Genomic DNA, 19927 nt, shown 5'->3' with positions numbered 1-19927 from the left:
TGCCTACAGAGAGGTGCCACAGAAGGGGGTTGGATTCAGCCCCTTTGAGTTACTGTTTGGGCACCCTGTAAGAGGCCCATTGTGCTTGGTGAGAGAGTCTTGGGAAAAGCCTCTCAAAGAATCCAAGGAGAATGTGCTAGATTATGTGCTAGGCCTGCTGTCACGCATGGCTGAGTATATGAAGAAGGCAAGCAGAAACCTGGAAGCCAGCCAGGAGCTCATGAAGCTCTGGCATGATCAAAAGGCCACCATGCCTGAGTATCACCCAGGACAGCTGGTGTGGGTTTTGGAGCCCATGGCTCCTAGGGCACTTCAGGCCAAATGGACTGGGCCCTATCCAATTCTAGAGAAAAAAGGTGAGGTCACCTACTTGGTGGACCTTGGCACCCCCAGGAATCCTCACAGGATCCTGCATGTAAACAGGATGAAACCCCACCAGGACAGGGCAGACATGACCATGCTAATGGTCACTGATGAAGGGAAGGAGGAGGAGGGTGAACCTCTGCCAGACCTCCTGTCCTCAAAGGCAAAAGATGGGTCAGTGGAGGGAGTGGTACTCTCTCCCAAATTGACAGATCAGCAACAAAAAGACTGTAAGCAAGTTTTGGGACAATTTGCTAGTCTGTTCTCCCTGACCCCTGGACTCACCAATTGGTGTGTCCATGATGTTGACACTGGTGACAGCTTGCCTGTCAAGAACAAGCTGTACAGGCTGTCTGACCAGGTCAAGGCCAACATCAAAGCTGAAGTGGCTAAGATGTTGGACCTCAAGGTAATTGAGCCCTCTGATAGTCCTTGGTCCAGTCCAGTGGTACTGGTGCCCAAACCTAATCCCCAAGGTGGGAAGAAAGAATTGAGATTCTGTGTGGACTACAGAGGTCTAAACGCAGTCACTAGGACTGATGCTCACCCCATACCTAGAGCTGATGAGCTCATTGACAGGTTGGGGGCTGCCAAATTCCTGAGCACATTTGATCTGACCTCAGGATATTGGCAGATTGCCTTAAGTCCAGGAGCTAAGGAGAGGTCAGCATTTTCCACACCAGAGGGCCACTTTCAGTTCAAGGTGATGCCCTTTGGCATGAAAAATGCTCCTGCCACCTTCCAACGGTTGGTGAACAGAGTCCTATCTGGGTTGGAATCTTTCAGTGCAGCTTATCTGGATGATATAGCTGTATTTAGTTCCACCTGGAGGGACCACCTGGTCCACCTGAAGGAAGTGCTTCAGGCCCTGCTTCAAGCAGGCCTGACTATCAAGGCAAGCAAGTGCCAGATAGGGCAAAGCTCTGTTGTGTACCTGGGCCACCTTGTTGGTGGAGGCCATGTACAACCTCTCCAGCCCAAGATCCAGACTATTCTGGATTGGGAGGCTCCAAAAACCCAGACTCAGGTCAGGGCCTTTCTTGGCCTGACCGGGTACTACAGGAGGTTTGTTCAGAATTTTGGGACCATAGTGGCCCCTCTGACTGAGCTTACCTCCAAGAAACAGCCCAAGAAGGTCATTTGGACCCCAGAGTGTCAGAAAGCTTTTGACACCCTAAAACAGGCTATGTGTTCAGCACCAGTGTTACTGGCCCCTGACTATAGCAAGGAGTTTGTAGTGCAAACAGATGCTTCAGAGGAAGGGATTGGGGCAGTGTTAGCACAAGTTAATGAAGAGGGCCATGATCACCCAGTTGCCTTCATCAGCAGGCGACTACTCCCCAGAGAGAAAAAATGGAGTGCCATTGAGAGGGAGGCCTTTGCTGTGGTCTGGTCCCTGAAGAAGTTGAGGCCTTACTTGTTTGGCACTCACTTCCGTGTACAAACTGACCACAGACCTCTCAGGTGGTTGATGCAGATGAGGGGGGAGAACCCAAAACTGTTATGGTGGTCCATTTCCCTACAGGGGATGGACTTCACAGTGGAGCACAGACCTGGGACTGCTCATGCCAATGCAGATGGCCTTTCCAGGTTTTTCCACTTAGCTGATGAGGACTACCAGGGTGTAGGTTAGTACCCATCACCTTTCATCTGGGGGGGGGGGCAGTGTAGGAAAGTCCTCCTTTTTTGCCTGATCACCCCCACACTTTTTGGATAGGTACTGGTGGTTACTGACTCTTGGCTGTGCCCTGGGTACAGCTTACCAGTCCCAGGGCCAGTGCTCTGTGTAAAATGGATATGCAAATTAGGCTAATTATAATTGGCTAAGTTAACCTACCTATAAGTCCCTAGTATATGGTAGGGCATGTAGGTTAAGGGACCACAGCATAGGTGGTGCACACCTAGGTGCACTGCTGAAGTGCCCAGTGTCATTTTAAAAGCAAGCCTGCCTTGCTGGCTGCTTTTAAATTAAAGTTATATGCAAATTCGACTTTGGAATTAAAGGTACTTCCAAAGTCTTAAACTACCTTATTTTTACATATAAGTCACCCCTAAGGTGTGCCCTATGTGCCCCTAGGGCTGGGTGCCATGTAACTATAAGCAGGGACTTTATACAAATAGATTTATAAGCCCTGGTGAGGTAAAAACAGCCAAATTCGTTTTTCCCTCATTGAAGTAAATGGCCTTCATAGGCTAGAATGGGGAGACTTTATTTTAAATTTTAAAGTCTCCTTAAATGTTGCATACCAAGAATTTGGTATCAAATTAATTGTTGTAATAAATCCCACAACTTCCAGTTGTTGGATTTAATATAACTTGTACAGGTAAAAAGTTTAGACTTTACCTAAAAAGTTGCCAATTTCAGCTCTGCATTGTTTTTGCTGCTGTGCTCTGATTGGCCAGCCTGCAGCAGCTTTTGCCAAGCTGCCTTGATGAGGTGTGAAGTGGCCTGGCTTCACACAAAGGAATGTGCTTGGGGGAGAGAATCTCCCCTCAGCAGATGGTGAGGCAGGAAGGGGGAGGGCTGCCAAACTGGTTTTCAAAGGCAGAGAAGGACATCTGGAGCACCCAGCAACACCCCCACATCCTGCAACCCCAGACAACTAGGTGCCCCCTTGATTAGATTAGGAGAGGGCAGGAGAGGGGTGTGTTTATGATTTTTAGCCACACCAGTGGGTGGGCTCAGCCAGATGTAACCTCCAAAAATCAGATTCAGCCATGTTGGATTTTTAGAGACTGTTGCCTTTTGGGATGGATTTTTGCCACACTTCCCAGGAAGTGGTCATCACAGGGGGACGACCCTGTACCTGATTGGAGGACCAGGACCCCCTGCTTTTCACCCAGGAGCAAGGATAAAACTGGCAGACCTGCCCCCACGCCTCAGATCCCTGCCAGATTTCAAGAAGAAAAGAACTAAAGGAGAAGAAGGACTGTCCTGCTGGACCCCTGGCCTGCACCTGGAACCTGCACTCAGAAGGACTGCACCAGCTGCACAATTGGGCTTCACCACAAGAAGGACTTTGCCTGGCTTCAACTGGTTCAAGGAGGGACTCCCTGTTTGCTACAGGTGAAAAATTGCTATCCAGAGTCCCCCTGCACCAACTCCTGAAAAGTGACCAGCTGACCACTGTCCAGTGGCCAAAAAGGAGTTTGCGCCAGGTGCATTCTGGGAGTTGAAGTCCGCACCCCCCAAGGACCATCACAGAACTTCTGGACCCTTGGGGTGAGCTGTGGACCCCAAAAGAACCTTAAAAGAACATCTGGGTGAAGCCCCAGAAGTTTGGAAAAGATTTGAGAATTTTAGAAAAAAAGCTCCAGAGAGGGACCGACCCGCCGCGGAAATTCTAGCCGGCTTGCCTCAACCGCGACCCGGCCTGACTTGGTGGTTCGTCCCGGTAAAGAAAAACCTCAGAAAAAGAGACTAAGTCCGAAGGTAAAAAGTTGACCGGGACCTCCCAGCCATCGTATCCGAGAAGGGCTCCACGGACGTCGGATCAAGATCCAGGTTTACCCCGGTCGAAGGATTTTCATCTCGAAAAAACGACTAAGTCCGAAGGTAAAAATCTCCACCGAGGAAACCCACATCGCGTATCCGGACAAGGGCTCCAGGAGGTCGGATTCAACTGGCAGGTTCGTCCCGGTGAAGAAAAACTCCAAAATAAAGACTAAGTCAGAAGGTAACTTTTTAACCGAGGCCTCCCGCGACTTGTAGCCGAGCAGGGCCCCATCACGGTCGGCCTGTAACTTTGACTTTGCCCCGGTCGAGGTGCAACCAGATGACCCGATTGGCGCTTTTTGTTTCTAAGCGCTAGAAAAGTAATAATTCTTTAAAAATTCATATCTCTGGTTCCCTTTATCCGATTGTATTCGTTTTTGTGTCATTTTAAAGATAAAAATATAAACTATTTTTATAAATTGGTTTTGGATTTTTAAACTGTTTCCTGTGTTTTATTTGATTACTGTTTTGTGATATTTGAATGCTTTACACACTGTCTCCTAAGTTAAGCCTTGACGCTCGTTGCCAAGCTACCAAGGGTTGAGCTGGGATTAATTTACTGAGACCTAACTGTACCTAGGTGGAGGTTAGTGGCTTGTTGCTAGGTGTAGGTACCTACCTGCCCTTACCAATAACCCATTTTCCAACAACATGTAATACTTCAAATGAAAGGTATTGCAGGTAGGTACTTTAGGAACTTTGAATAATCAAAATAGCATATATACTTTTCACATAAATCACATATAGCTATTTTAAAACTAGACACAGTGCAATTTTCAACAGTTCCTGGGGGGAGTAAGAGTTTGTTAGTTTTTGCGGGTAAGTAAACCACCTACGGGGTTCAAGTTTGGGTCCAAGGTAGCCCACTGTTGGGGGTTCAGAGCAACCCCAAAGTTACCACACCAGCAGCTCAGGGCCGGTCAGGTGCAGAGGTCAAAGTGGTTCCCAAAACGCATAGGCTTCAATGGAGAAGGGGGTGCCCCGGTTCCAGTCAGCCAGCAGGTAAGTACCCGCGTCTTCGGAGGGCAGACCAGGGGGGTTTTGTAGGGCACCGGGGGGGACACAAGTCCACACAGAAAGTACACCCTCAGCAGCACGGGGGCGGCCGGGTGCAGTGTGCAAACACACGTCGGGTTTTCAATAGGTTTCAATGGGAGACCAAGGGGTCTCTTCAGCGATGCATGCAAGGGGGGGCTCCTCGGGGTAGCCACCACCTGGGCAAGGGAGAGGGCCTCCTGGGGGTCACTCCTGCACTGGAGTTCGGATCCTTCAGGTCCTGGGGGCTGCGGGTGCAGAGTCTTTACCAGTCGTCGGGATCTGAGAAACAGGCAGTCGCGGTCAGGGGGAGCCTCGGGATTCCCTCTGCAGGCGTCGCTGTTGGGGCTCAGGGGGGGCAACTCTGGTTACTCACGGTCTCGCAGTCGCCGGGGAGTCCTCCCTGAAGTGATTGTTCTCCACAAGTCGAGCCAGGGGCGTCGGGTGCAGAGTAGCAAGTCTCACGCTTCCGGCGGGAAACGCAAGTTGTTTTAAAGTTGCTCCTTTGTAACAAAGTTACAGTCTTGGGTGAACAGAGCCGCTGTCCTCTGGAGTTTCTTGGTCCTTCTAGAGCAGGGCAGTCCTCTGGGGATTCAGAGGTCACTGGTCCCTGGGGAGAGCGTCGCTGGAGCAGTGTCTTTAGAAGGGGGGAGACAGGCCGGTAGAGCTGGGGCCAAAGCAGTTGGTGTCTCCGTCTTCTCTGCAGGGTTTTTCAGCTTAGCAGTCCTCTTCTTCTTAGGTTGCAGGAATCTGAGTTCCTAGGTTCTGGGGAGCCCTTAAATACTAAATTTAAGGGCGTGTTTAGGTCTGGGGGGTTAGTAGCCAATGGCTACAAGCCCTGAGGTTGGTACACCCTCTTTGTGCCTCCTCCCAAGGGGAGGGGTGCACATTCCTATCCCTATTGGGGAAATCCTCCATCTGCAAGATGGAGGATTTCTAAAAGTCAGAGTCACCTCAGCTCAGGACACCTTAGGGGCTGTCCTGACTGGCCAGTGACTCCTCCTTGTTTTTCTCATTATCTCCTCCGGCCTTGCCGCCAAAAGTGGGGCCGTGGCCGGAGGGGGCGGGCAACTCCACTAGCTGGAGTGCCCTGTGGTGCTGTAACAAAGGGGGTGAGCCTTTGAGGCTTACCGCCAGGTGTTACAGTTCCTGCAGGGGGAGGTGTGAAGCACCTCCACCCAGTACAGGCTTTGTTACTAGCCACAGAGTGACAAAGGCACTCTCCCCATGTGGCCAGCAACATGTCTCTAGTGTGGCAGGCGGCTAAAACCAGTCAGCCTACACGGGTAGTTGGTTAAGGTTTCAGGGGGCACCTCTAAGGTGCCCTCTGGGGTGTATGTTACAATAAAATGCACACTGGCATCAGTGTGCATTTATTGTGCTGAGAAGTTTGATACCAAACTTCCCAGTTTTCAGTGTAGCCATTATGGTGCTGTGGAGTTCGTGCATGACAGACACCCAGACCATACACTCTTATGGCTACCATGCACTTACAATGTCTAAGGTTTTGCTTAGACACTTTAGGGGCATAGTGCTCATGCACTGATGCCCTCACCTATGGTATAGTGCACCCTGCCTTAGGGCTGTAAGGCCTGCTAGAGGGGTGACTTATCTATACTGCATAGGCAGTGTGAGGTTGGCATGGCACCCTGAGGGGAGTGCAATGTCGACTTAGTCTTTTTATCCCCACTAGCACACACAAGCTGTCAAGCAGTGTGTCTGTGCTGAGTGAGGGGTCCCCAAGGTGGCATAAGATATGCTGCAGCCCTTAGAGACCTTCCCTGGCATCAGGGCCCTTGGTACCAGGGGTACCAGTTACAAGGGACTTTCCTGGATGCCAGGGTGTGCCAATTGTGGAAACAAAAGTACAGGTTAGGGAAAGAACACTGGTGCTGGGGCCTGGTTAGCAGGCCTCAGCACACTTTCAAATCAAAACTTAGCATCAGCAAAGGCAAAAAGTCAGGGGGTAACCATGCCAAGGAGGCATTTCCTTACACATTGCTTTTACTTGCTCGGTATAAGATGCTTTGATTTCGTCCCTGCTTACAACGTGACAGTAGCTCTTCAGAGTAACCCTTGTAAATGAAGAAATAAAGCAGAAATTTAGCCTTCAGAATAATATTCTATCGCTCAAAAATATAGAAATGACTGTTTAGAGGAACCATGTCAGTTTTCTAACTTTAAAAAAGATTACTGAATCAAAAATCTTCCTTTAACAAAGACAAAAATATATGCAGGTCACATTGCATTTAAGCAGTGAAGTAAAAATGAGCACGAAGAAAACATTTCTCAAGACTGTACCTGTAGATTTCAGAAAAGGCAATGTAAACACGAATAAACATACACTGTTTTTTTAAGAAACAATGAACCATTTTTATATAGTAAATTGTGTAAGCTCAGTTTGAGGAAGATGTCTGTGGTTCTCGACAGGCTGTCAAAAGATGGCAGCTGGCTAATCGCAGCGGCAGCTTTGAGCCTTCTGACGTGTTAGCCTTTCAAAGTAACTTGTGAAGGGAGCATTATGGTCACGATCAATAGAATGGACCTTTTTTTCAATGACGATTGAGCGTAAAGAGAATTGTTTTGGCGAAGCTGACGCCCAGCTCTCCTGCTTGTCTTGGCTATGATTGTTGTGTTGAGGGATGTCCTCTCACTATTGCATAGATGGCTATGCTGTTAGAACGCCCCTAGAACACCACATAAGGACACCAGGCTGTGATAAAACCAACATTGCAGTATTCATTAAGTAAAATAAATCCTCAGATCAATGTAGCTCTTATAGGATTATTTTGTAGACCAGCGCTGATGCCAAAATGTTTTCAAAATGTTTTGCGATTAGGTTATCTAAACAGTTGGTCTCCAACAAATAACTCGGCTTTATTTCCGAACCTGAGACAATTACCCTTATTAGCCACACAATTGTCATATTTGACGCAGCCAATATGAGAAATGCTTGTCCTGGTATAAGTTTGTTTATGCAGATTAATTACTTGCATTGAACCTACTTGGCTCTGGCTAGAATTGCTCCAATTAACCCAGAGCCGCTGATATATAGCTGTGACGTGGAGCCTCTGAGGCTAACTTTTATCACATGATTTGACACTGTGGTATAATATTCCAATTTTGGACGCAGGTCCTATCAGAAATCAATGAACTTCTGGATACAACTCACAAGGTGGCTCCCTGTGCATTGTGTATTAGGAAAAATCCTAGAACCAGTTAGATTAAACAGGCTTGTAGGTTTAAGACTTTGGGGGTCATTACGAGTTTGGCAGACGGTTTTCACCATCTGCCGAACTTCCGACGCGGAGGTTGCTGTCACACAGGCTTTCTCCCCACCTGCCCCATTAAAAGTTGGTTGGTGGGGGGACACCTCAGTTTCGGCCTGCCAACCTAGCGGGAAACAGGCTACAGCATTGTCACCGCCTCATAATCGAGCTGGCGGCAATGCTGTAGCACAGTATGTGAACGGGTCTGAGAGTGGGAGTATCAGGGTGTTAGTGGGTCTGTGAGTGGGTGTATGACAGTCTGACTGGGTGTGTGAGTGGGTGCGTAACTGTCTGATTGGGTCTCAGTGGGTGCATGAGGGTCTGACTGGAGCTGTGAGTGAATGAATCAGGTTCTGAGTGGGTGTGTGAGTGGGTGCATGAGTGTCTGAGTGGGTGAGTAATTGAGTGGGTGTGTGAGTGGGAGAATTGATTGAAAGAGAGAGAGAATTTTTCAGGCTTTGATGTCTGATATACTTAGAATTAGCTCTTTGTGTACAATTTAAAATAAAAAATACAAAAGAGTATTTGTTAAAAAATATAATAGTTTGTACTTTATTATTATGGAGAAATAAAAGGTCACAAGTTCAGCTGGACTTGAACCCCTAATGCTCAGTGTAAAGGTCTGTGACCTTCAAACTGAGCTACATCTTTTTCTTTTTTCCATTTTTTTTTTTTTTTTTTTAGCCCTTTATGGGCTATCCTGGACCCACGAGGGAGCACTCAAGGGCTCCCCGCGGTCCCTACATATATTTTTTAAATATATATATATTTTTTTTGTTATTTTTTTTAATCAAAATGTCTTTAAGGGCTGCCTGGCACTGTGGGGAAGCCTTAAAGCTTCCCTCGTGGTGCCATTGCTTCAGCAAGCAGGGAGCTGCTTTATCAGCAGCTCCCTGCTTGCTGAAGCATTTCATCTCTGTCCTCCTCGAGGGACAGAAATGAAACTTCATATTTTAACACCCGGTCTGCTTTAAAGGTCCTGCTGTCAAAACCTGAAGTGTTTGCTGTGGCTTGGCTACAGCTGCAGTGCTGCAGCCAAGCTACAGCAAACAGCTATGTCTCTGGGGTGGGCACCCCGGGACATAGGAGGAACCAGCCCTGGGGGTGTCAGTCCCTAGGGCCATCTGTGGCTCCATGAAGGGGGCCGCACAACCCCCCTCCAATGTGAAGATAGCCCCGGGGGGTTTCTTTTCTTTCACTCTTTTTTTTTTTTCTTTGCCCCCGGGTAGTAGGGGGTCCCCGGGGAGCAAGGAGGCCATGGGCATTCCCCCATATATTGTAACTGAAGCCACAGGGGGTTGGTCGGCCCCAGGGCATGGGGGCTGTGGGCCCCCCATATATAAAAATGAAAGGCCTTCGAAGGTGGTGGTCCCCAGGGCAGCGGGGGGAGCACGGGTCCACCGCACATAACAAAATGAAAACTCCGAGGAGGTAGTGGAACCCGAGGCTGTGGGGGTGGGGGGCAGGAGGTCCCCCCACACTTAATTTTTAATGCCCTCTGGACATGACCTACTCAAGGGCCTATTAAAAAAAAAAAAAAAAAAAAAAAGCCCAGTAGCCCGCATTTCTTTAAAAAAAAAAAAAATGTTTTGCTGCAAATGTTCAAATCACGGGAATTTGCAGATTTTTTTTTTATATATATATTTATTTTTTTGCTTTGAGGTGCTAATTGGTCGGGATATCTCTACTTTAACTCCTTTTTATGTATTTTTCTTTTACTTTTCTACTGGGACTCGGCTTTAACCGAGTCCCAAGATGGTTGCCAACACTTCCTGGTTTGAAGTGTAAGCAGCCAATCAGAGCTGTGCATTTCCCTGCACAAGCTCGTCTTCGTTCGCGAATACTTAGCAGGCAGAGATGTACATATTTGAATTTCCCTAAATTTCTCAATAACTACTGAACGGATTCACACCAAATCAGCGAAAGCGTAATCTGCGTACTGACAGCTAGCTTTCTGCCAAATTTGATGTAATTCCGTCCAGTGGTTTGTACTGTAGTCGTGTCTAAAGAATCCTCTGGGACTTAACATGGGAAACGCAATGTTTTTTTAGCCCCTTTTTTCTCGTGAAGATTCGTCAAACGGTGCCGAAGATGTAGGCATGTCAAAAAACACTTTTTCTATGGAAACATGGTCCTAACTATAACTACATAGTGGTGACCACCACTGTTATAATATATACAGTTTTCATTTCTTTCCCCTCCACCCAAAATGGTGAACAAATTGCAGTCAAATACAGTGCCTAATTCTGAAAATGCAGATATTAATTCTGAAATGATGAAATTAGAGGATTTCAAAAGTGGTTTAGGAAATGTTAGTTTAAAATAATACAATTCTAAAGATAGAGCATTGTTACTAGAATATTAAGGTTCAGAACCATGTGACATTTCCTTTAAAAAGATCTGGTTCATATTGCCTATCAAGTACACACAGTAGCTGAATTGCTGACTTACGTTTAACTTTAACTGTTTTTTGTATGCTATGGTCTGCAAAAGTAGTAATCATTAGATTGAGCAGCTAGCGATAACATATCTGCATTTCTATAATTTAACAGGAATTTGCATCATATTATTTTTTGCAGCCTTGGGCTTCATTTTGTTAATGCTTTTATCTTTTTTCCCCTTGAACAGTGAACGGAGCCGGTCTTGCAATGGCAACATGCGATATAATTGACCTTCATGGTGGCAAACCAGCAAACTTCTTGGATCTTGGTGGTGGTGTAAAAGAGGCCCAAGTATATCAGGCATTCAAATTGCTTACTGCTGATCCTAAGGTATCATAATATCGTAATTGAGGTATTAATTGGAAAATGTGAATTGAGTAGTGAAGCTACTCAACATAGCATAGTATTGTTTTATTGTTTAGATATTCCTATGTAAGCATGTTCAAATGTGATATATTATTATTAAATACGAATGAGCAATGGGAAGAATTTTGTCCAGAGTGAGGCATAGGTGTTTTTAAATAGGTTTTATAGTTAAATTATAGATCGATTTTGTTTTATGTTTAGACATAGGGCATTCATCTGTTCAAATCGTGTTTAGTTTGGCCTAGTTCTGTGAAATGAGATTTGGCAGATTTAAAAATATAATTCATAGCCTCACTGCAAGCCACTAGGTACAAAAACCTTAAATGCTGGCTCTATCATAGAGCCGATCGTTGAAACACCGCTTTAACCATGTTCTTCCTTACAAGAAACACTTTATAAACAACAAGAGATTTTCTTTTGGCATTAGAAATAGAATTTTTTGATTGTACATTAGCCAAGCGTTTATGAACTTCAGTCTTCTAAAGACATTATTGCTCGTAAACAACTTTTATTTATTGTAGTATTTATTTGTGTACTCACACATACATAAAATGAAAGTATGAATGCAACAAAGTGAAATAGAATGATGAGGAGAAACCAGTATAAACAACCGAGGATGATAGAAGCGTGAATGTTGATTTGAAAAGTTGGGTCTGAAAGTCTTATAAGATGCAAGCAATTAAGTTAGGACCCTTGTGTCCTCATGGAGAAAGACCCATAGCTCTGAACCTTAGGAGGAGAATGCATAGTTTAATGGTTGGGTTTTGATTTCCTCCAGGTTCCCCATCTACCTTCCATTGTCTTTAGGTCACCTTCTTGCCAACTGCTGTAGCCACTTCTTTATTTCAGTCTCCTCTTCTCTCATATGCAAATTTATAAAATATCTTCATACATGAAATGCAAACACAGTTTCCCTAATAAAAAGAAGATAAAAGGAAAACACACAACAGATGGATTTTGTCAGTGGTTCGTCCTGGGGTGGGTTTCAGGAAGGAGTGTGCTCAGCTATAAAAATGCTTTTTCCTTTGGTGCTTCTTACTCCAGACCTCAGAGCAGAACGTTATAGCACAAGCTACTTCTTGCATTCATCCATTTTGCGAGGATTGTGGTGTTATTACCTGGTTTTGTTGTGTGACCTTGCAGTCTAATGCACTCGTTAAAACTGTGTTGGGTCCAGTCTTGGTTGTGTGTAAAACCTTTAGCTCAACCCTGGGAAGATGTGGCTTTGGGCAGCAAGGCTCAACTATATACTTAGCATTTAGAAGACTTGAAACAACAAAATGAGAAGTTCTACATAAACGAAGTCCCACATCAATCTATAAACATACATCATATTTTCATGAATTTTTAGACACCAAGATTAGCAAAATCCACATGAGGATATTGGAGATATGGATTTTTAAGTAAAACATAAATCTCAGCTTTTTAGTCAGAAGTGAAAACAAGCATTGATAACTGTAAAGTTTGGAAACATTTGAAAAGTTTTAAAGAGTTGTGCTTGGCTACTCCGGCCCGAGTGGGGCAACCAGTTCTGACAGGTTCAGAGGAACCAGTAAGAAGTATTTGGACAATTACCTGGTAACCAAAGCAGTCTCAAGTCCAGTTCCACACTTTACCTCAAGACTGCCGTAGACTTTAATGGAGTGGTCTTGATGCTTGGGATGCAGGATGTTGGAAGATACTCAGGGAGCTGTGCGTTCGATGGGGGTGTTCTTACAGTTATTCCTTGGTCCTCGAGTAAGGTGGGGTGACTTTGGCCACAGGGGTCATTGTGGAGGTGGTTGTGAGAGCAGTGTGTTCCTAGCATAAAAATGTGAAGTATTCAATTGTGTCCCATCAGCACAGGTTGTTTAAATGATACTTAAAATGATGTTCAAATCGTCGTCTTATGTTGCTTTTTGCAAGTCGCCACTTTAGAGAGATGGGTACTGCCTTTCATTCTATGCACAGTATATGAACTACCGCAGCACATGTAGTGGCAGTAGGTTGGTAACATTTTCCTTCATGAATAACTCCTGGAACTAACAAAAGTAGCCCCTTCGACTGCTTGATGTAAGAAGTGAAAATTTATGTTATAGGTACGCATCCAATATTTGTTTATTTGCCAGTGGCCTTGAAACTTTATTTAGATAACATTCCGTCAATGCTTTTATAGAGCTAAGGTGTTAACAACCCACTCTGACAGACACTTTAAGGACTGACTGTGTCCAATTAAGATAGACTGTCTATTGGTTCATCCTACTCAAGTCAGCAAACACCCTCTGAGTTAATGATCAAATCAAGCAACTGATCCTGGATCATTGGTAAAACATTTTTCAGTATTTCCACGACAATTTGCCATCATGGCATTTAAAAAAATTGTTGCTTGATAGCCTCTCCTAGATCGGAAGTACCCTAAATTTCCGCACTCAGTTTATTCTCAATTCAGATAGAGAGTTCTCCTGCCAGCCCTCTTTGGAAGCAGGTGCGACACATCTTTACTAGTTACGTGCTTAGGCAACCATTCAGTAGAAGTCGTAATTACTGTGTTTGAATTGTGTCATTTATATAAAGTAGACAGAAATGTGTGTTTAAAAATCATGGCATTTGTATGGTCAGCAGTGCTGTGAAACTTTGCAGATCAGCATGTCCTTCTTCATTACAGTTTGGAAGAGTAGATTTTTGTATTGTGTTTGGACTCGTCGAGAGCATATTCTTATGGTGTAAAGTAGCCTTCCATAATATAGCTTGTTACTGTTTCCTCTTTTTAGAACAATTTATTATAATAGTTTCACCATTATTGTCTGTTTGATTGGGGTAATAACTATGTTATGGTGTTGCATGGCAAAAATATTTTCTTTAAGTACTTTGCTTCAGACCTATTACCATTTCTTGGATAGAGCAGCTCGAAATGAACACAGATTGATTACAATATCACGGTAAATAGCTCTATGGATGGGAAATGCAGTGTGTGAAGTTTAATGGGAATTTGACTTGGAACTATAAATTGTTTTTCATTTGAGGAAAACCTTGACAGACTTGTGCAGCATTTGCTCCATTGAGTGGTGCAAACTGTGGTGGAAGTCATTGTGAAAATGTCCTAAAGTATCTCTTTTTGGGTCACTGGTTTTCTCTTCAGTGTATCATCCCTGTGCATGAGCTGAAATTGAAAAAATGAAGTGTAAATAGCATCCCGTGATAGATGTGTGGTGCAGCCATTGTGTGTGTGTTTCACCAGTAAGATATTTTCACATTAGATAATTTTGTTTGAGACCTGTTTTTATGTAGCCGTTACCAGGGGTTTTTGCTTTCTAAATCCTTTTGCACACGCAAATTACACACATCCTTATCTCAGTTCTCCTTTACACAACACGAAAATGTTTTCTTTTGTGTCCTTCTAAGATGACTTTAAAGTCTATTTCAAGTTCTAAGCAAAGCCATCATTCCCACGATGTGTCCATGATCAGTTTGATGAGAATGTGTTTTGCACAAGAGAAATGGTGCAAGAAATAACATAAATTTTGTCTGTCACTATATCAGAGGTCTTCAAACTTTTTTAGGCTGAGCCCCCCCCCTCCCCATCACACACACCCACCACCACCCGACAACAAAAAATTCTGGAACCTGGTACCCTGCATCAACAACAGCCATTCCCATCCACAGAGTCCTGGTTGTACATGGAAATAATATTAAATAATGTAAGTGTGCTTAGTAAACTGAAGTCTTTGTAATAAGCATCTGTCTCCTAACCACAGGCATTACAAAGTTCAAATGAAAAATCTCCAAGAAAGATTTTGCACAAAAAACAATTACAATGGTGCTTCATTTTTCACATAAAACACAAAATTTGTTATAGGTTACTACATACACTAACTATATCTGGCAGACAGACTTGTCACAGAGAGTGGCAGACTCATAAATTCTATTTAGGTAATTGGATCAGTAAGGTTATTGAACAAAAGGTACATCAGAGGATGGTGAGCAGAAGAGCCAGACTCACAGCAGGCTTTTAATAGAGCAGTTTGTAATTTGTCAGTTTCATAGAGAAAACAGCAAAGAAACCTGAATGCTCATAACATTTTTTTTTAGATTTGTTTCCAGTTTTATATAGCATAAACACGACCCAAACGTATTGGACCGTCTACAGGAGTGCCTTTAACATTACACAAGGAAACATTCCCCAGCTCCAAAGTTGGCAGCTCTGGTCATTATGCCACATCCTCGCCCCAGACATGATATCAGGAAAGAAGTCATGCAAAATATGCTTTCTGACATAAGTGAAAAATCTGTGATTATGTGGAGTATGACCAGCTATCACCAGTAGGAGGCTATCTGCATTTTACCAGGAAGTCCTGGGGACACCTACATCAAACACATATGTGATAGAAGTGATTCAAGCGGATATTTACCCTCCTTCTCTAACATCAAGTCATTTCATTGTTAAAGTAATTTGCTTAAAAAGAAGATCGCCCTCCATGGATTCAAAAACAACTGCACAAGAAATCATTTATATCTGCTCTACCAAGAAGTGATGACAAATGGCATATTTCATAATAATTGTTATATCAGGCATGTGGACTCAGCTTTAGTGCATTGTAAGCACTTTAAATGACCACCAGTGACTATAATCAAGGTCAAATTCATTCTCTCTAAGGAGAGACAGTTTAAGGATTTAGGGGACCCTGGGCCAAACGTATTTGGGAGCCCCTGCTCGGATCAGCTCTTAATTTCTGATCCAGTTTCAGCTCTTTTGTGCCATTTTTGGCAAGGCCACTGATGGTGCACAGGCACAATGGTCTAAATTCTAAATGTATTTACATCTCATATTCAGGAATAGTGATTGGTGTTTTCAATATTGTAACGCAGCAGCAGCTCACTAATATTACTTCAAATAATCTGTGTGGCACCCTCCCATTTCTCATCTGAGGTCCTGTTTTGATCTAACAGAAACTTTTTTATGGATATTGCATGAAACATAAACATGATATTTATCTGCAAAATGTCTGTAATAGACTATTACACATCACCCACAATGAAAATAATTAAAGGAAAACGCTGTTTAAAGCAATCTGTTTAAGAATTATTCAAGATCATCAGGACGAGAGACTCTCCAGAACAGAGCTGGCTCTATCGGGACACCATGAAAGGAAGAGCCAACTTTGCCCATGACTTAAAACGTCTCTGTCCCTAAGTCACAAGTAAATCCAGTGTTTTGCCCAGGATCTCGGGATTTTGATCAGATGCCGGGACTCGACCTTCCTTCCCTAGAAGCAGAGTCTGCGCTCTGACAGTAATACCATATCCTCTCCTCCTCAAATCATTCTACGTTCCCACTAGTAGTGAGACAAAAAGGAGAAAGGAGGAAAGCTTTATAAAAAATAAAAAAAGAGAACACTCTTAACGCTTACCTGGTAGTGGATGGAATCTTCAGGACTGCAGCCTGTGTAAAATCCTTGCAGTGAAAGGCAGTAGCCTAAGGATACAAACAAGGATAACCTCATTGTGGAAGGCTTCAACAGCATGGCACAGGGCAGCAACCAGATGTGAAACTGCTGCCACGAGGCAAAAGGCAGCGGCAAAGTAAAAGTATTTTTCGTGTTTATGCTTGCAAAATTTGCGGCACTTCCTGGCATTTGTACTGCTGCCCCTTTCATTGGAGGAGCATCAGTGCTGAAGTAACTACATACTGATTGGCTGTTCTAAATGAAACTCCAATCAGAGAGCCCTAACTGAGATGAGGGTATGAAAGACAGGAACCTTTGGGAAACAGCCATATTCAGCGCTGTCTACCCCGTGGAATCTGCGAGGTTATTTCAGTGGGTGGAATCAGGTACTCTAAATGTCCAACCACCTGTCCCGATCCCCTAGATTTATAACAACCAAGTAGCCTTATGAAGTACATAGTATGCATTTGTTTAGCATTTAAATTAAATTGATTGTTTATGAAGGAAGGTCCAATTAAATGGAGCACACAACTCAAATGTAATCTTGAACGTCTGAAAAATATTTGAGCCAAGCTAGAACCGGGGAGATGTGTGGACAAGAATCTATTCCACTCTCAAGATTAACACATACTCTCTGATTTGGTTACTTTGTTTAGTCTGGTTTGGATGTAAGGCCATATAAAAACCGTTGAAGTAATCCAAGTTTCCACATACACAACAGTAAGGCACTGGTAATAACGGGTGCATCAGAATTAAGAAATGATGGTTACACCATGTGTGTACTTCTTCAGATTGAGCATTATTCAGTAGGTCAGTGGCGAGCTGGATTCACAAAATGCCCTATACCTTCTCCCATTGCAGCAATTTATTTTTCTTCCTTAAAATAATCCAATGATTAGACTGAATGTAAATTGACAAAGGCATTAGAACTGCACCCACTTTGCCGAGAAGTTCATCAATAGAGGTGGGAGCCAGGGTGTCAGCATTGTGTTTACCTTTTGCTCAACTTATTATTGAAGCAGGAGTCATTATTTTCTCATGTTCGTTTACAGTTTAGTGATTCAAGAACTGTTATTGACATTTTATTTGATTTTACTGTATTAAGGTTTATTCCACAGTTACTCTGATTATTATAAACGTAGGTCCCCATTTCATCTTATCTACACATAGAAGATTTTAAAAAGTTAAAATGTTTGAGACATGTTTATGGCATCTGCATGTCATAAGACTGACCCATGATAGATGCACAGCATTTGTCTGACCTCTAATAGCTATTAGAAGGTGCATAACCATTTGCCTGCTCTTTAAGGAAGAGTGCTCTTTTACATGGATGGTGTAGAATACACATTAGTCCTCATGTCACCTAATGGGGTAGCCGTAAAAAAAAAAAAAAATGACACTTCGACCAGGATCAGCATGCCTGCTCTCCAAAATAGTTGTAGGTACCACAGAATTCCTTCAAACATTCACCATTAGCAAGAGCTGTTTCTGGTCGAACCAAATCTGCGTGTATCATTATTAGTAGGATCTCAGTGCCACATACAATCTAAAAATAGTGCATAACACACAGTGCACCGGGCACTTCATATATTGTAAATTGATGATCCGGCCACAATTTACATGATATTATTTAAAACTGAAGGGCATTTTTATTCCTAAAATGCATCCTTTCCATTGAGTTTTCAGATACCTCTAGTAAAATGAGATAGATATGTGATCATTGTATTGGGTGTTCAGGAAATAAGGTTTTATGATATTAATTTCAGTAAAGTTTAATTTACAGTTGGCACCCGAAATTAAATCTTCCCATATTCACTGAGACTCCAGTATCTTAATTCATTTGTTTCTCTGCTTCCTTACCAAAAATGTAAGTTGGCTCTTTTTTTTTTTTTTTAGGAAAGGCAAAACTAAGGTGAAACATATTAATATAAAATCTTTAAGGTAAAGTCAGTATAATATGCCCATATTCCGTGGTATTTTCTAGCCTAGGATTAAACTGGCGAAGAACTCCAAATATTTAGGAATAGAGAGGAGTCGTATGTCATACCACGTGGAAATAGGAAATGGAACCCTTTTCCCTAAATCGGGCATAGCTAAAACACTGGATTATTATGTGATGAATATGAATAGAAATAGGCTTATTAAGTGTTAATAATGCATAGTCTGCTCATTAGCTAAGGTGAATCAGTGTTTCTGTTTTTGTGTTTTGTTCACTTCTTGAGATGTAGAGATTATGAAACGTAGGTTGAGGGTAGATATGAACTGTCAGAAATGGGGTTTGTGGTTGGCTAGGATATGCCAGGCAGAACCCACCACTCTAGTCAGGGCAAAAGAGTTACACACCAGAGATAACCTGTGCTCCCCCCCCCCCTGGTAGCTTGGCACCAAAAAGTCAGGCGTATCTGCAGAGGCAATGTGCAAAGTGGTTGTGCAACACACTCATACCAGTAACACAGTACATGCACTACAAAAGAGAACCCACACATGGTTGCATATATATTATGCTCCTTATATTGTAACTATATAGATCTCAGACCACAACAACATGAATTATAAATACATTGCACACAATGCAATTACTCAGGTAGTACTCATTATCCTAAACATGGTAAGAATCAAAACAACATATATCAGTAAACTACTTTGCAAGTGGTGCATTAATAAATTGTCACTTTAGGTGTAATGAGTAAACATTATTAAAATATCCCTTTACACACAGATACTTCCCAGAGGAATGAAGTACCTTGTTAGAGACAGATCTGTATTTTCAGGAACAGCACATAAGGTACACCCTATTGCCATAATCATGTAGGGCCCAGCACACCCGTTCTGCTACTAAACTTTATATGGTTATGGGAGAGCACATGTGGGTCACAGGAGTCTCTGCGCACCTACTACCCATACTATGGTAATCCAGGCCAGTTCCTCATAACAAGTTTTCCATGGCAACCGTGGGTCTCCGTCGAGGTTTCACCACATTAGGTCACCACTGTCTAAGGTTATCAAAGGGGGGTGGAGGCACGCACATGGTCAAGAATTGCGGGGAATCGTCCTCGAGCTCCCTTGTGCAGACTCCCAAGGAGGCAGCTGCCTGCGAGTGTGTCGTGCAGTGGCAGGAACAAGGGCAGCCCTTTGAAGGAGGGCCTCTGCTCGTAAAGGAGTGCAGGGTGGTGGTACCTCTGGGTCAGCCCCCCACAAGCAAGGGAGGCTCTCAGGCTCGCGTCCGCACTAGCTGTGTGGTGTGAGTCATTTCTGGGACACACAGGTCCAGTTGGAGCCCTTCCTCTCTGGGGCTGAATAAAGATCTGCTCCCTTGCATGGCCCAAGGCTTTTTCCTCACTGGAGGGCTATACTGAGGGAGGATTCCAATGTGCTGTGGAAGGAGAGCTGACCAGCTCAGGTGTCAAGCTGGATTAGGGTGGTGCGAGCAACTTCAGGGACACACCAGTCCCAGGCACAGCATGCAGCGCCCACCATGCACCAATTTCTGGAAGAGGTTGGGCGCAACAATCACCATTGCCCACACGTTGGGAG

The 19927-nt window shown here is 43.8% G+C and overlaps 1 protein-coding gene across 1 annotated transcript in view; it reads left to right on the top strand.

Moving 5' to 3' along the window:
- SUCLG2 (succinate-CoA ligase GDP-forming subunit beta) overlaps nt 1-19927 on the top strand; it is a 449139-nt gene that overhangs the window by 241040 nt on the left and 188172 nt on the right. Inside the window, exon 9 of the mRNA XM_069206576.1 lies at nt 10792-10934. Within this exon, the coding sequence (XP_069062677.1) occupies nt 10792-10934 (143 nt within the window). The remainder of the gene's footprint in view (nt 1-10791; nt 10935-19927) is intronic.

The sequence above is a fragment of the Pleurodeles waltl genome, chromosome 9 (genome assembly GCF_031143425.1).
Source record: "Pleurodeles waltl isolate 20211129_DDA chromosome 9, aPleWal1.hap1.20221129, whole genome shotgun sequence".
Taxonomy (NCBI): domain Eukaryota; kingdom Metazoa; phylum Chordata; class Amphibia; order Caudata; family Salamandridae; genus Pleurodeles; species Pleurodeles waltl.
This window is presented reverse-complemented; position numbering and strand designations above follow the sequence as displayed.